Source organism: Mustela nivalis (assembly GCF_964662115.1).
Source record: "Mustela nivalis genome assembly, chromosome: 4".
In the NCBI taxonomy this organism is placed as follows: Eukaryota; Metazoa; Chordata; class Mammalia; order Carnivora; family Mustelidae; genus Mustela; species Mustela nivalis.
In genome coordinates, this window is record NC_139023.1 from 106,732,345 (window position 1) to 106,748,740 (window position 16,396).

A 16,396-nucleotide genomic window follows, 5' to 3' on the forward strand; every position below is an offset into this window, starting at 1 on the left:
TAAAGAAAGTTTTGGACCATCTCAGATAAATAGACCATCGAACTAATTTTTCATACATTGGGGTCCACAGACCACCTAAAAGCTATCTCTGAATGCCAGGTTTTAGAATCGCCATCAGAAGAAAAGTTCCAGAGTATATGGGTATAATTAATTTCATTGTGTTACATAATCATCCAAAAACAACTACCTAATGAGTGTCTATTTGCTTGTACAGTACCTATGGCAGCTACCACATGGGATCCAAAAAGTATTTTTAAAATATCTCTTATTACAAAGGGTTTGCAATCTACTTTAAGAAGTAAGCTATATTTATGAAATGATTATTAGAAGTGTCAGAATGAGAATAGGGTAATTTCTACTTTTAGATCAAAGCACTGCAACTTTTGTAAATAGCCTCAAGAAGACATTTTGATAATCAATGTACCATTGCCTCTTTTGAAAATGGGAGTATAAGATGGGAAATAGAATTCTTTACTATAAATGAATTATCACAAAACTAGCAAAATGAGATAGTAATTCTAAAAACTATCCGGATCCATTCAAAAGCAAAATCATACTTTGTACTGGGCCACGGGGATATTGCAGGGAAAACATAGATACCCTCCCTACCCTCATGGAGCTTACAGTTTAAAGAGGAGTAAATTGTTAATGAATAAAAGAAAAAGTAGCTCACTCTGGGCTAGAGTGTACAAAAACAGTTTTATAATGTCAGTTGAATAGAGTATACCTACTATGCTAAAAAATTTTTGACCTTGAACAAGTATCCTAACCTTTTTGAATCTCAGGACGCTCATTTGTAAATTAGGAACAGTAATGAATACTGTAATAATATATTGGGTTCAGAGCCTGGCACTTGGTAGCTACTGTAATTATTATTGGTTTGAATAGCACTAATGAATGACCAGATTAGTATATTCAAAAGAAATAGGGTATTAAAGGATGTAGCAAAATAGTAAGAAAACAAGATAAATGTTCCTTTATGTTCAAGATATTAGGGAGACTTACCAGTTTCCTGTAAAAATTTGTATTGGAAGGTAATAACATGTGTAATTACAAGCAATGTATAAATTTAATGTACAAAGCTAATGTATAAACCTTTTTTAAGGGGGGGAAGAGGCAGAGGGAAAGAGAGAGAATTTTTTTTTCAAAGATTTTATTTATTTACTTGAGAGAGAGACAGTAAGAGAGATCATAAGAGGGGAGAAGGTCAGAGAGAGAGGCAGACTCCCCATGGAGCTGAGAGCCCAATGCGGGACTCAATTCTGGGACTACCGGATCATGACCTGAGCTGAAGGAAGTTGCTTAACCAACAGAGCCACCCAGGCACCCTGAGAGAAAGAATCCTAAACAGGCTCCACACCCAGCATGGAGCCTTCTACAAATCTTAATCTCGTGAGATTATGTCCTGAGCGGAAATCAAGAGTCTGATGCTTAACCGACTGCATCCTCCAGGCGCCATTAATGAATAAACCTTTAAAAGAAATTGTTACTGTTTTACTATTTTCTTGATTAGACTGAAATAGGATTTGTTTTGTTTTACTTTGTTTTTTGATTAATGACAGTAGCTTTTATATGGGGAAGTCTTTTTATGATAAAAAAAAAACTTTGCTTACTAACCATAACTCTTTACCTTTTCAGAAATTGGAAATGCTTATGCTGTTTTAAGCAATCCAGAAAAACGAAAGCAGTATGACCTCACAGGCAATGAAGAACAAGCATGTAATCACCAAAACAATGGCAGATTTAACTTCCATCGAGGTTGTGAAGCTGATATAACTCCAGAAGACTTATTTAATATATTCTTTGGTGGTGGATTTCCTTCAGGTATTTTAATGTTAGTTGTAAATAATATATTTTATGAAACTAGAGATTCTCACCTAGATAATTTACGTTCTCCCCTGCATTTCATACACTGTTAATGATCCCCTGATGATTTTTCATGAAGGTAGAAAAAAGTGTTAGGCTTACTACCTTTACTGTGAGTTCACCTTTTTTTGAGAAAATGTTTTATCTTTTGAAAAAAATAAAGGAGTACAAATATTCTCTATTTTATATAAAGCTGAAGAAAGGATGTATAAATAGAAAATCCACTGGCAGTGTCTTATTTAAATGCTATTACAATTACAGGAGGTATCCTATACCCTAGATGAAAATTTGACTTTGGTTCTCTGAAGATCTGTATAGATATTTCATTCATAACATTATAAATTGCTAATTTGGATGTATTTGGAGGTACTTCCCATTGAAATATTAAAAAGTCTGATTCATGGGTTATATATAAAGTACATGGGTTTTCAAAATTATATTAAGAAAGAAATAATTAGTTGAACTAGGCTATCAAAGTAAAATACTGTATAGAGGTACTACTAAATGAATTGATTTTATACTACCAGCATAAGTTGTATTGAACCCTACTTATATTTACTATGAGTTCTGTGAAAATTAATTTTCTTTCAGAATAGCTCCTATAAGATAGTTAAAATTATAGTTCCAGTCATGTTTACAACATTTATTTAAATGCTAAGTTTTAAACACTCGATTTAAAATTAGGAGAATCTTTAAGAATGTAGCAATATACTTTGGTCTGATGGCCCTGTCTAAATATTATTGAGAAAGATTATGGTCATTGATATGGCATTTTGTAAAGCATCCTTGAAGGGAAGAGAATGTGTAAATACAAATTAATGACTGAATAATATAATACAGCATATATTTTGACATATTAGGATATATAATTCTCACAGAAAAATTAGAGTAGTAATTTTGACGGAAAATATGCTAGGAATAATCAGAAATCCTTCAGGTAGTAGTTAATTTTGAGTTACAGTTCTTTTGTTTGTTATAATTTACTTTGTGTCAATATTTCTGATTGCTCACCTTATTTGAAATCAACCTGAAAGTCTATCAGTAGCAGAATGTTTGAATAAATTGTGGTCTATCTCCACATAGTATATTGTATGAATATATTATACTCATTTTTTTTTTAAGATTTTGTCTACCTATTTGACAGACAGAGATCACAAGTAGGCAGAGAGAGAGAGGGGGGGGGAAGCAGGCTCCCCTTGGAGTATAGAGCCCAATGCGGGGCTTAAACCCAGGACCCTGGGATCACGACCTGAGCCGGAGGCAGAGGCCTTAACCCACTGAGCCATGCAGGTGCCCCTATTATACTCATTTTTTTTTTAAAGTCTTGATTTCTAGAGGTTTTGTGATTCATTGATAAATGAGAAAAGCAAATTTTCAGAGTGATAACTCAAGAATTGTAAAAACAACCAACCACAACAGAAGTCCTCTATGGGTGCAATATTAGGCAGGAACTCTTATTCATGGTTTCATGAAGAAAGAACTTCTACTTTTAATTTTTTTCAATTTTTTTAAAGATTTCATTTACTATTTACTTATTTGTCAGAGAAGGCACAAACGGGGAGCTGCAGGCAGAGGGAGAAGCAGACTCCCCACTGAGCAGGGAGCCCCATACAGGGCTCCATCCCAGGACCCTGGTATCGTGTCCTGAGCCAGAGGCGAACGAATATTTAATGAACTGAGCCAAGGTGTCCCAGAACTTCTACTTTTTAAAAATGTTTATTTAAATCCTAGTTTATTAACATACAGTGCAATATTGGTTTTAGGAGTAGAAGTCAGTGATTCATCATTTACATACAAGACCCAGTGCTCATCACAAATGCCCTCCTTAATACCCATCACTCACCCACCTTCTTCCATCAACCACCCACCTCCCTCCATCAACCCTCAGTTTGTTCTCTATCATTAAGAATGTCTTGTGGTTTCTTTCCCTCTCTCCTCCCTGCTCCCCCCACCCCACTCCCATATCTTCTTCTCTTTTGTTTCTTAAATTCCACATATGAGAACTTCTACTTTAAAGGAAGCAAAGTCTGGGAAGAATCATTTTTGTTTCCATCCCCCCTTTACTCACACGAGAAAAGGGCAGTAAGCATTCACTACTCAAACATGCATTATTTTAGTAGTTTAAAAAAGTCAAATAAAAATGTAAAAGAAGGGGCACCTGGTGTGTCAGTCGGTTATGCATCTGCTTTCGACTCAGGTCACCATCCCAGGGCTCTGGAATTGAGCTGCGTTGGGCTCCCTGCTCAGCAGGGAGTCTTGCTTCTCCCTCTGCCCCTTCCCCTGTTCATGCTCTTTCTTGCTCAGTCTCTCTCAAATAAATAAAATCTTTAAAAAATGTAAAAATGTAGAAGAAAATGTGATTTTTCTGATCACAGTTGCTCTCCTTAATTTAATCTTTTAATTTTTTAGGTAGTGTACATTCATTTTCAAATGGACGAGCTGGTTATAGCCATCAACATCAGCATCGACATAGTGGACATGAAAGAGAAGAAGAAAGAGGAGATGTATGTTTATGATATGATAAGAAATCTCAAAATGGCAGATTTCTGCTCAGCAAAAGCAATTAGAGCTGTCTGAAAATAGGACAAGTTGTTTTAAAAGAAAATAATGAGTGTTCTCATGCCAGATGTATTCAGTAGAGACTAGACAGTTTTTAGGGATATTGAGGGAGCAGGGGTAGAAGTCCAGGTACGGGGTGGTGGGCAAAATGATACCTCTGAGTTTGTTGTTCTATGATTCTGATGAAAATACTCCTGCAGTATGCATGCTTTGAAGTTCTCATTGTTGGTCCTAAAACATTTAGAACTAATACTGAAGAAGCTCAGTTGGAAGTTACTTTCCTTGTTCTAATGTGGTTATACCCAGCTGCATATAGCTCTTAAATTACATGGAGTAGAAAGAAGCTAAATGGAAAGAACACTGGACCGGAATTTGAAAGGCCTGGGCCCTAGCTCTGCCACTCATCTGCTTCCGCATATCACCCTCAAAGTCAAGGGAAAAATAGTTTTGCAAGAAAGACAGAGAACTTCCTCATCTGTAACATGAGATCAGTTTATGTCAGTGTTTTCCAAATTGGGGTCTCTACATAAAGCACATGGAAAGTGGTATTTTTAAGAATCACTCCAGGAAGCTGGTGTGATCAGGCAGATTTGAAAGCACTGAACCAGATGATCTCAAATGTCCTTTCTGTCTCTAAAAATATATGACAGCTGTTAGATTATTAACAACTACAACTATATTACAATTTATTATTTTTTTATGATTTTTTTGTAGGGCGGTTTTTCTGTGTTTATCCAACTGATGCCCATTATTGTATTGATCCTCGTGTCATTATTAAGCCAATTGATGGTCTCTAATCCTCCTTATTCCTTATATCCCAGATCGTAAGTAGCTAAGTGAATTTTTTTTAAATTGTTTTTTATCTAGCTTCCTTTAAAGGGCCTTGTGTTCTTTCAACTTCTAAGTAATCTTCTATTACTACAAGTATACCAGATTTTAAAATTTCTAATTTGAAAAATAGTTACTCAAGTGATAAGTTTGTATTATGATGTTAGTTACATTTCTGTTCCATGTGGATAAAGACAGAAGTACTATTTTTGAACCTGATAGCAATTTAATGTGATAGGTAATATGTTGAAATCAAAGGCAAAAAATAGTTTAAAGGACAAAAATACTTCAAAGACAAAAGTAGGATTGTAATTGATGTTATATAGATATATATCATTGAGGAGTAAATTACTTCATTCTTTTCTTTATAAAATATTGGTTAAAGACAAGCAAATATTACTTTTTGTTATATGAAGTATTTTTCTACAATATACTTATATATAAGAGATCAGGACAAAAAGGAAATTTAACACAATATGCATTCTAGAAAACTTTAGTGTAATACGGTGAACATAAAGGAAACTTGATAAAATCATACTGTCAGTGATTTTACAGATTTTACAGTGATTTTACAGAATGGCCTAAAAATGAGAAGTAACTTTTTATTTCTAAGTAAGATTTTTATTAAATAAAAATTGAAAGAACTTAAAAGGACCATACTATATTAAAATATGATTACTTTTTATGACATTGATGGTGGTTTTAGGCAATTCAAAATAATGTAAATAAATGACTACCAATATTAACTTTTTAATTATTTTTAATTGTTTTTGTTAGCTTGGTTTGTAGTAGTAGGATCAGAATATGCAATTTTAATTAAAAAATAATGATCAAGCATTTCTTTTACAGTGGATCAGGACAAACTATTAAAATGCAAACAGAAAACTTGGGTGTCGTTTATTATGTCAACAAGGACTTTAAAAATGAATATAAAGGAATATTATTACAAAAAGTGGAAAAGAGTGTAGAAGAAGATTATGTGACTAATATTCGAAATAATTGCTGGAAAGAAAGACAACAAAGTAAGTTTATGAGATCTTTAACATTTAGAAACTCGATCAGAGTCTTTGGAATTGATTATTGTAGATTTCCCTACTCAGAAAATGTTCTAGAGTTGCCTGGCATCATAATTGGAACTCAGTACATCAGACAGCATTTTGTATGGCCTTGTAACAGTATTTGGCACATAGCAAGCTCTTAGTCAATGGTATTTGTGGTGTTGTTATCAATAAATATTTGGTTGAATAAATGAATAATACCATATTGTATTTAAGGTGTTGTCAGTTGTAACATGCATCATTATTTTATGTACCACTAAGAAAAAAAACTCTGGGGACACCTGGGTGGCTCAGTTGGTAAGGCAGCTGCCTTCAGCTCAGGTCATGGTCCTAGCGTACTGGGATCGAGTCCCACATCGGGCTCTTTGCTCAGCAGGGAGCCTGCTTCTCCCTCTGCCTCTGCCTGCCTGTGCTCGCTCTCTTCCCCTCTCTCTCTCTGATAAATAAATAAAAATTAAAAAAAAAAAAAAAAAAAGAAAAAAAACTCTGGCACATTAGCTATGTCATCAGTTTTAATATGAATCCTGTTTCAGAGTAAAGTTTGAAACTCTTCACTAATTTAACTTAAACATTTAACACTTAATATATAATGAGTTCTGTTGACATTCCATTTTCTTTTATTTATTCTGTACATGACTGCGAACACGTGGTGAATTTGTTTAGCCTTTTCTAGCCTCAACTTCCATAACTTAAGAAGCAGTTCCACCTATAAAAGCTTGACCATTAGAATCTACAGAGATGCTGCATATGAAGCTAGTATTGTTATGGTTGTTATTTTTCTGACTTATAAATAATAATGTAGACAGTATACTGTAAACTTCAGAATTAAACAAACTGAAGTTGAATCCTAGCTCTGAAATTTTTAGCTGAGTGATTAGGGCCAAATATTCTAACTTGTTTCTTTATTCCCTCAGGTGTAAAATGGATGATGATGATGAGTGGGAGGAGGAAATAATTGTCATTTATATAATACCCATTGTTTCAGTGACTGTCCTAAGCACTTTATATATATTAACTCATTTAATCTCCACAATAACACAGTAAAGTTATACCCATTTTAGATGCAAGGAAACTGAGGCAAAGAGAATTTAGTAACTTGCCCAGAGCCATAGAGGTAGTCCATGATTCAAACAGTCCATTAGTCTCCAGAATCCAGGCACTATGCCCCACAGTTTTCTCAGTAATACCAAACTTTATGGTTTGTTGTGAAAATTAAATCAGACAATAAAGTGTTCCACATGTAGTAAAATGCCCAAAAATGGTAATGGTTATCTTCTCCCATCCACTAGCAAAAATTCGATAAAACATAGTCTTTGTATACTTCCAAGAAAGTTCTTATCGCTGGCCTTGGTTTCTTCATCTGTGTTCTATATAGTGGCAGTTAGAAGAGATACAACTTCCTGGGTATCTCAGGCTCTGCACCTGTTAAGTCAGGGTGTTCTCAGTGTGGAGAATGTTACATTAGACTAGTGGCTTTCAAAGGGGAGTGGTTTGCCTCTGCTTCGCATTACATCTGATAATATCTGGAAACTTTTTGTGTGTCAGCACAGGATGGGGGTGGAAGAGATTATTGCTGGCACCTAAAGGCTAGAGGCCAGGGTACTGCTAACCATCCTAAACATCCCACAATCCACAGGATAGCCCCCACAACAAAGATATGTCTGGCCCACAGCTGAGGCTGAGGAAATGCGTTAGCAGAAGGTCTTAAAGGCAGTGAATGCCAAATCTTTCTTACTTCATTTCATTTCATTTCATTTTACTTTTTGGTGTCTAGTGCCTTACGCAATCCTTGGCACATCATAGGCAGGTGGTAAACTTTCGATGGATATATGAATAATTAGGTGAAGGATTAATGAATTCATAAGAACGAATACATGAAAGACTTGCTTATTTTGTGTCAAAAGAATGACTAACACATTAAAAATAAAACCTTTTGAATACAAATTCTAATCTTCAGCCAAATAGCGGCAATTTTTGGATTATGCATACTTAAATCCTATTACCTTAAATAATTGGGACATTGACTATATAAATAGGAAAGAGGGAAAAGATATTCATGTTTATGGAAGATAGTATAATGTTATGGCCAAAGTGCAGGCTCTGAGGCTGCCTTGCAACACAAGATCCTGGTTCAACCAACATGTTACCTAAGACAAGTTAGTTAACCTCACTATATCTGACTTATGTCATCATTAAAATGTGGATTGTAACAGATAATACACGGTACCATTTGGCATAATATCCTGCATCAGTAAGTGTTCAATATTATTACTTACTATAATTAAAATTGTTTTTTTTTTCTACCCATACTATAAGCCAAGTGTTTTTGCCTGGCATACTTTAATCTTTTAATCATTTGGCAAGACTGGTGTTAATATTTCACAGACTTTCAATCTGTGTTCTGTTTACTATACCAAGCTATCGACAGCTATATTGTACACAATTATATGTGTGTTTTTTAAAGTTACTATCAGAAGTTTTAACTAAATCTGATTTTATTAAATCATTATTTATAAAATAACTTGCTTATATTCAACAATGTCAGTGAAACAAGACATAGCTCTTAAAGACTAAAAGGAAAAGACAACTAAGTACAACAGTTGATCCTGCATTGGATCATGGATGGGGAGGGGAGGAAATGTCTATAAAGCACATCACTGGGGCCACTGGTGAAATATGAATATGAACTATATATTAGATAATAGAATTATAGTATTGTTAAATTTCTGAATTTGAAAATTGTATTGTGGTTATGTAAGACAATGTCCTTGTTCTTATGAGAAACATGCTGAAGTAATTAAGAATGAAAGATATGATGTCCACACCTTATTCTCAAAAGATTTTGCAAAATAATAATAACCACCATAACAATAACAGCTTTTATTATAGAGATAGCTAAAGCAAATTTGACAAAATGTGTAGAATTGGTCAATCAAGGGGTAAAGAGTTTTAGAGTGTTCATTGTAATTTTTGTGTAGGTTCATCTAATTTTTGTGTAGGTTTGAAAAAAATTTTTTAAGATTTTATTTATTTGAGAGAGAGAGATGGAGCACAGGCCAGGGGGAGGGGAAGAGGGACAAGCAGTCTCCTTGCTGAGCAGGGAGACCAATTTGGGACTAGATCCTAGGACCCTGAGATCATGACCTGAGCCAAAGTGAGACACATAACCAACTGAGCCACCCTGCACCCCTTGAAATTTTCAAAATAAAACTTCAAAAGTTCAGAACGTCTAGAAGTTAGGGGTTATATTATTTTTTTAAAATATTTTTATTTATTTGAGAGAGACAGAGACAGAGATAGTGACAGAGAGCACAAGCGGGAAGGAGAGGGAGAAGCAGGGAGCCAGATGCTGAGTAGGGAGCCCAATCTCAGGACCCTGGGATCATGACCTGAGCCGAAAGCAGATGCTTAACCAACTGAGCTACCCAGGCGCCTCTAGAGGTTAGGGGTTTTAAATGAAGATGGAAGTTAGAGGAACTCAATATAACATTAATTAATCCACTGATTGAATGTTTTACTTGTTGATTAGAATGAAGGCATCTTGTTTTGTAAATTAATGTCATCAAAATGTTGTTGGCCAATAGAGTTTTTTTTTTTAACCAGTGTTTTTCCATTTTGCAGTCATTTCTAACACTCTCTAATGTCTAGATTGATACAATAGGTATTATAAAATACAAGCAGTAATTTGAAGTAATGGAAAGAATATTATGTTAGAAGTTGGAAGTTTGCCTTAGAATCTAAATTGTCATTGATTAGCTCTGTGAATTTGGGTTTATCTACCTTATCTGGGAAGACACATCTGCAAAAGGATTTTACAAGTGCCTCAAATAAAGGGGATGGAGCTAATTTTTTACCAAGAAGTGGAACAAACAATCCTAAAATTTATATGGAACCAGAAAAGACCCCGAATAGCCAGGGGAATGTTGAAAGAGAAAGCCAAAGTTGGTGGCATCACAATTCCAGACTTGAAGCTCTTATTACAAAGCTGTAATCATCAAGACAGTATGGTACTGGCACAAAAACAGACACATATATCAATGGAACAGAATAGAGAGCCCAGAAATAGACCCTCAACTCTATGCTCAGCTAATCTTCGACAAAGCAGAAAAGAATGTCCAGTGGAAAAAAGACAATCTCTTCAACAAATGGTGTTGGGAAAATTGGACAGCTATATGCAGAAGAATGAAACTGGACCATTTCCTTACACCACACACAAAGATAGACTCAAAATGGATAAAATACCTCATTGTGAGACAGGAATCCATCAAAATCCTTGAGGAGAACACAGGCAGCAACCTCTTCAACTTCTTCCTAGAAACATCACCAAAGGCAAGGGAAGCAAGGGCAAAAGTAAACTATTGGGACTTCATCAAGATGAAAAGCTTTTGCACAGCAAAGGAAACAGTTAATAAAACCAAAAGACAACTGACAGAATGGGAGAAGATATTTGCAAATGACATATCAGATAAAGGGCTAGTATCCAAAATCTATAAAGAACTTATCAAACTCAACACCCCCAATCAAGAAATGGGAAGAAGTCATAAACAGACATTTCTGCAAAGATCATCCAGATGGCCAACAGACACATGGAAAAAAAAGATCAACATCACTTGTCATCAAGGAAATACAAATCAAAACCACAATGGGATACCACCTCACACCATTCAGAATGGCTAAAATTAACAAGTCATAAAATGATAGATGTTAGCAAAGATGCGGAAAAAGGGGACCCCTCCTACACTGTTGGTGGGAATCCAAGCTGGTGCAGCCACTCTCAAGACAGTATGGAGTTTTCTCAAAAAGTTGAAAATAGAGCTATCCTATGACCCAGCGATTGCACTACTGGGTATTTACCCCAAAGATACAAATGTAGTGTTCCAAAGGGGCACATGCACTCGAATGTTTATAGCAGCAATGTTCACAGTCACCAAACTATGGAAAGGACCTAGATGTCCATCAACAGATGAATGGACAAAGAAGATGTGGTATATATATACAATGGAATACTATGCAGCCATCAAAAGAAATGAAATCTTGCCATTTGCAATGACATGGATGGAACTAGAGGGTATTATGCTGAGTGAAATAAGTCAATCAGTCAATTGTCATATGCTCTCTCTGATATGAGGAGTTTGAGAAGCAGGGTAGGGAAGGAAAAAATGAAACAAGATGGGATCAGGTGAGAGACAAACCATAAGAGACTCTTAATCCCCCAAAACAAACTGAGGGTTCCTGGGGGGTGGAGGGGTAGGGATAGGGTGGTTGGGTATTGGGGAGGGCATGTGCTATGGTGAGTGCTGTGAAATGTATAAGCCTGATGATTCACAGACTTGTACCCCTGGGGCAAATAATACATTATACGCTAATAGAAAAAAAATTTTTTTTAATTTAATTAATTTTTCCCAAAGGTAAAGCAGTGGGGGCGGGGAATGGAGCAATTTTGAAATTTTGATTGAGTAGTTAAATCCTAGCTGGATTGACTGAATAAAAGGTCATTTCTGAAGATCCTTAAAAAGAGGATATACTTTTGCTGAGAGTATATTTTGAATGTGGTCCTGACTGATGTCCTTTACTTTGGCCATTGTTTTCCTGAAAGTGACTTTTTTTACTGGGTCTTGTTACATCTTTTCTAAGTGCCCCACCCTTTGGAAGTGTTAATAAACAGTGAGATGACTGAGAGTAACAGAAGATAGCAAAGAACCGTTCCCTAAAGATATATAGTCCATTTATTTTTCTTTAGTAATGCTACCCACATACTGAAGGAAGTCTTAGAAGTACTCATTTGTCAAATAGCATTACTGTGATTCTATAGTGAGCTTTTTTCCCTTTTGTGTTCCTTCAGTAATATTTTCTTTTTTAATTCAAGCAAACTCAGGACAAGATTCCAAATTTTTCTACTCAATTTCTGGCATAATTAATTGAAACCTTAACAAGAGGTCACAGCAAAACAACCACTAGCAGGATTGAATAGCATATAATTTATCTTTAGTATGAAAGATCAAGAGGATGCTTCTTTAGAGCATTAGGTTTTAAAACACTGAGGACAGGAGTGAGAGAAAGTGCTGGGTTGATAGGATTTTATTTTCATTTCTTTCCTAGAATAGCTCTGTGTCAGTTTTACAAGCTAGGCATCCAAAGTCTTTTAGAGCAATACTTGGATGTCTTTCTTTAAAAAAAAAAAAAAAAAAAGTCAGTTAATAGAAATACTATTGAAGGGTTTCTTTTAAACAGCATTTCAGCTTAAATAGCTAGGTGACCTAAATTATTATCTACTTAGCAAAATATTTTTGTTTGTTAACAGAAACAGATATGCAGTATGCAGCGAAAGTATACCGTGATGATCGGCTTCGAAGGAAGGCAGACGCCTTGAGCATGGACAACTGTAAAGAATTGGAGCGGCTGACCAGTATTTATAAAGGAGGATGAACTGGGATTGTATTTATACCTTTTAGCGTACTCTTTATTTTTTCTGTAAGTAAGTTTAGTTTTATCATGAGAGCTAAAGAAAAAGATTGGATGTTAAAAACTAAACTGAATAGTTGGTCCCTGAAATCTTGGACTGTTTATGACCTACTGGCTCCTTTAATAGTAGGGAACTGAAAACTAAAATTAATGTTTTAGTTACGCTTCTGGCAATTATTTTCACTTTAAAAGCTTATATTGTTCCTAACTAAAAATGTCTTGAGAAAGGATTATCACACCTGTAGCCGTTTCCAGTTTTAGTGATTTTTCATGTTTCCTTTGGTCATGTAAATATTTATGGAATGATCATTTTGTGTACATATGGGTTACTGCATTTTTATTTAAATTCTTTTAGCATTTAACTCCATGAGACACTTTAGTTTAAACTGATAGAATACATGGTCTGTGACAAAATTATGTTTTTCTTGTCAGATGTCGAATGTTTGTGGAGTTTAAACAATGAAACTTTTTCAAAAAGAAAAGAAACAACAAAAAGCTATTTAACTGTGTAAATCTTGTAGCATTATCAGCTTAGAGGGAATTGATATTTTTAATATTGCCATTATATTCCAGAATATATATTGAGATACATGAACTGGTGTAGAGTATCAGTTTGCTATTTAGTTTTATGAATTGCTAAGCCATGCATAGAAATGAAATGCTATACTGATAGATTTTAAAGAAAATATGAGAAAATGGCTATGTAGATATTAAAGAAAAATGGTCTTCAACAGTAAATTGAAGTTATGTAATTTGCAATTCCAGTAATTCAAAGGCCCCACCACATGTTTATATGTCTGTCTTTAAAGGCTGCTAAGATTTATGAAGAAGAGGACCCACCTGTTTTGCCCCTCTTGGAAATTTTAGTTTCTTCTTAGTGATCATTTGAGCAGGATCCAAAGTAAATGGGTTCTTTGTACAAATGAGTAATAAGAGAAAAATACTACAAAATCGAAGCTTTGTGCCTTTTAACCTGATTGCCAACTCTTAAACATATAAGTAGATTACAGCACACTTACTTGATCAGAGCATGATCTATTTGGCCACGTGCAACAGTGAGCAGAAATATAGCAGCAGGTAGAATAGTGATTTATAGCAAGTTATCCTTACAAAATTCTGAGCTAAAAACTATTTGCCATTGAGTAATTCAATTAATCTTATAGGATTAAGCTCTCTGTAACTCAATCCATAATATAAATTAGAAAAATAAGCTGGAAATTGAAGTTTTTGGTGCCTGTATATTGAGTATGAAACTATTTGATTTCTAGTCTTCTATGTTTATCAGTTCTAATATTTTAATGAGATTTGCTTCATACTCAGTTAATGGAACACAAATGCATCTTTGGTAATTTTTTGTATGTGTGAAAGCATGCTAGTTCTAGTGGCAGTGTTCTTTTGGTTAAAGATTTTTTTTTTCCTGACTGTAGTTGATTTTGTAGCATTTGTTGAATAAAACTGCTAAAATGACCATTCTTTTTAAAATGTTCTCTTGTATCCCCTTTTCCAGGTGAATCAGTAAAAATATCTGAATGAATTAGTGAATTACACTAAACAACATACTGCCCTAGGAAAACTGGACAGCTTCACCAGTTTTCTTTTAGAAATGAAACTTTTAAATTAAAAAAAAGAGCAGTGCTTAAAAGAAAATACAAATTTAAATATGTTCTTGAGCCTGCAGAATGAATTTTTAGAAAATAAGTTCATAGCATTCTCACTTCGAAAATTCATATACATCTGAAAACTTACAAAACTTTATTTTTTTTTTTTTTTAAGATTTTTATTTATTTATTTATTTGACAGAGAGAGATCACAAGTAGACAGAGAGGCAGGCAGAGAGAGAGGGAGGGAAGCAGGCTCCCTGCTGAGCAGAGAGCCCGATGCGGGCCTCGATCCCAGGACCCTGAGATCATGACCTGAGCCGAAGGCAGAGGCTTAACCCACTGAGCCACCCAGGCGCCCTGAAAACTTACAAAACTTTAAATGAAAAAAATTTCATTTATTTATTTTTCCAGTTATAATGGGAAATTTACACTACTGTGATTGATGCTAATGTGACTTGAAGTCCTGTTGAGTGATTCTTTTCCCCTTAATCTTGGCTTTATAAGGATAGATGAAGTTATCAAGTTAAGTGAAGTTGTAGATTATGAAGTCATATATGGCTTTTGGACAGTATTATATTTCCATTGCTGCATTCCATCACATTTCATAAAATGTTTGGGAAAATGTGTTTGATAAAATAAAATTTTCAAACAACTGTGAGAAATAACTGATTGAGTGCCTGATAATTTAAACTAAATACAAAGTATGCAAGGAAAGATTAAGTCTTCAATGTCATCTATATTTTGGTGTAAAGGCCCAACCAAGTAGTCTGAGAATTTTGTGTTAATTCTAAAAAGTAAGACCTGTCTTGAGATGTAAGGTCTTCATGTGTGCTGTTCTTACAATAAAAATCCCAACATTTTACCGTCTTATTTTTATTACTACACAAGCTTTGCAATTTCATTTGATAAGTTGTACTGTTCATTTTAGCCATTGCCTGAAAGCTCTCAGTCTTTTAATGCTGCTTTACTAGACTTTCAAACTGGTATTTTAGAAGTTTGGCAGCAACTCTATTTATTAATGCTTTACACTTTTATCTCTTTTTACACATACATATGAATGTTGTCCTTGTGAGGATTTGGTGGAAAGTAAATAGTACCTTTTCTCCTCCTTTTTTGGTTCCTTAGTTCCGAAGTAGACTGGTGCTAGTCGCTTATAAGCTTCAAAATTTGTTTTGATCAAATCTGAGAATTTCATTCTCAATGAGAATAATTCAAGTTTTAATCCATCTAATAAAAACAATACATTTTGGGAACAAATTTCATTTGAATGCTTAAATAAGTATTTGTTTCATAATCACTGCATTTTTCTTTATAATTTACAGAGATTTGATAGATGAATAAATCCTTAAGGCATGTATATGCCAGTGCATTAAGCCACTCTACTTTTGTGTCAGCTCAGGTGTTCACAGGAACAGGAATGTGGAGGGCCAGCCCTTTACTGTGATTGCACTTTTATGCTCAAGTTTTCTTCTTGTTAAATCTTAACTTCACTACTATTTAAAATAGTGTATAGTGAGAGAAATGATTACCCTCTCCAATTTTTCTTTGTTGATCTGTAATAATTTTAAATGCAGCTGTTATATTTAATAACTGTGACACATTATTAATAATGCATTCCCATATATTTCCTTTAATATTTTTTGATGTTGACCTGAGAACCAAATGAGCCATCTTTCCAGTTAAGTAAGTGTTACGTCAAAGGACCATATGGTTCAAAAGGAGAATCTGTGCATTTATTCAGCTTCCCCACATGAAGCTTATGTTCATGTTACCATCTGTCTTCATCCTGAGTGAAGCAAACTGAAAGGGCATTCATAATCCTTTTTCTTATGTGAACAGGAAAACTTCTGAAAACGAACAATTAATCAGAATTTCAATCCTTACTAAATAGCTAAAAAACTGTGTCTATTGGCTACATTGGACTATTGCCTAGTTAAAATCTGTAAAATTCTCTATAAACCAATGAAAAAGGAAAGACTAGTATAACAATAACCTACAAAACTTTTTAAGTTCTAATTTGTA

General features: G+C 34.5%; 1 protein-coding gene across 3 annotated transcripts in view; it reads left to right on the forward strand.

The window, feature by feature from the left end:
* Positions 1-14,241, forward strand: part of DNAJB14 (DnaJ heat shock protein family (Hsp40) member B14) — a 48,395-nt gene extending 34,154 nt beyond the window's left edge. For all 3 annotated transcript variants that reach the window (XM_082729071.1, XM_082729073.1, XM_082729072.1), the window contains 5 exons: positions 1,639-1,824; positions 4,276-4,370; positions 5,140-5,249; positions 6,103-6,275; positions 12,613-14,241. In XM_082729071.1, coding sequence (XP_082585197.1) covers positions 1,639-1,824; positions 4,276-4,370; positions 5,140-5,249; positions 6,103-6,275; positions 12,613-12,737 — 689 coding nt within the window. In that variant the 3' untranslated portion in view covers positions 12,738-14,241. The remainder of the gene's footprint in view (positions 1-1,638; positions 1,825-4,275; positions 4,371-5,139; positions 5,250-6,102; positions 6,276-12,612) is intronic.
* The last annotated feature ends 2,155 nt before the right edge of the window (positions 14,242-16,396 follow it).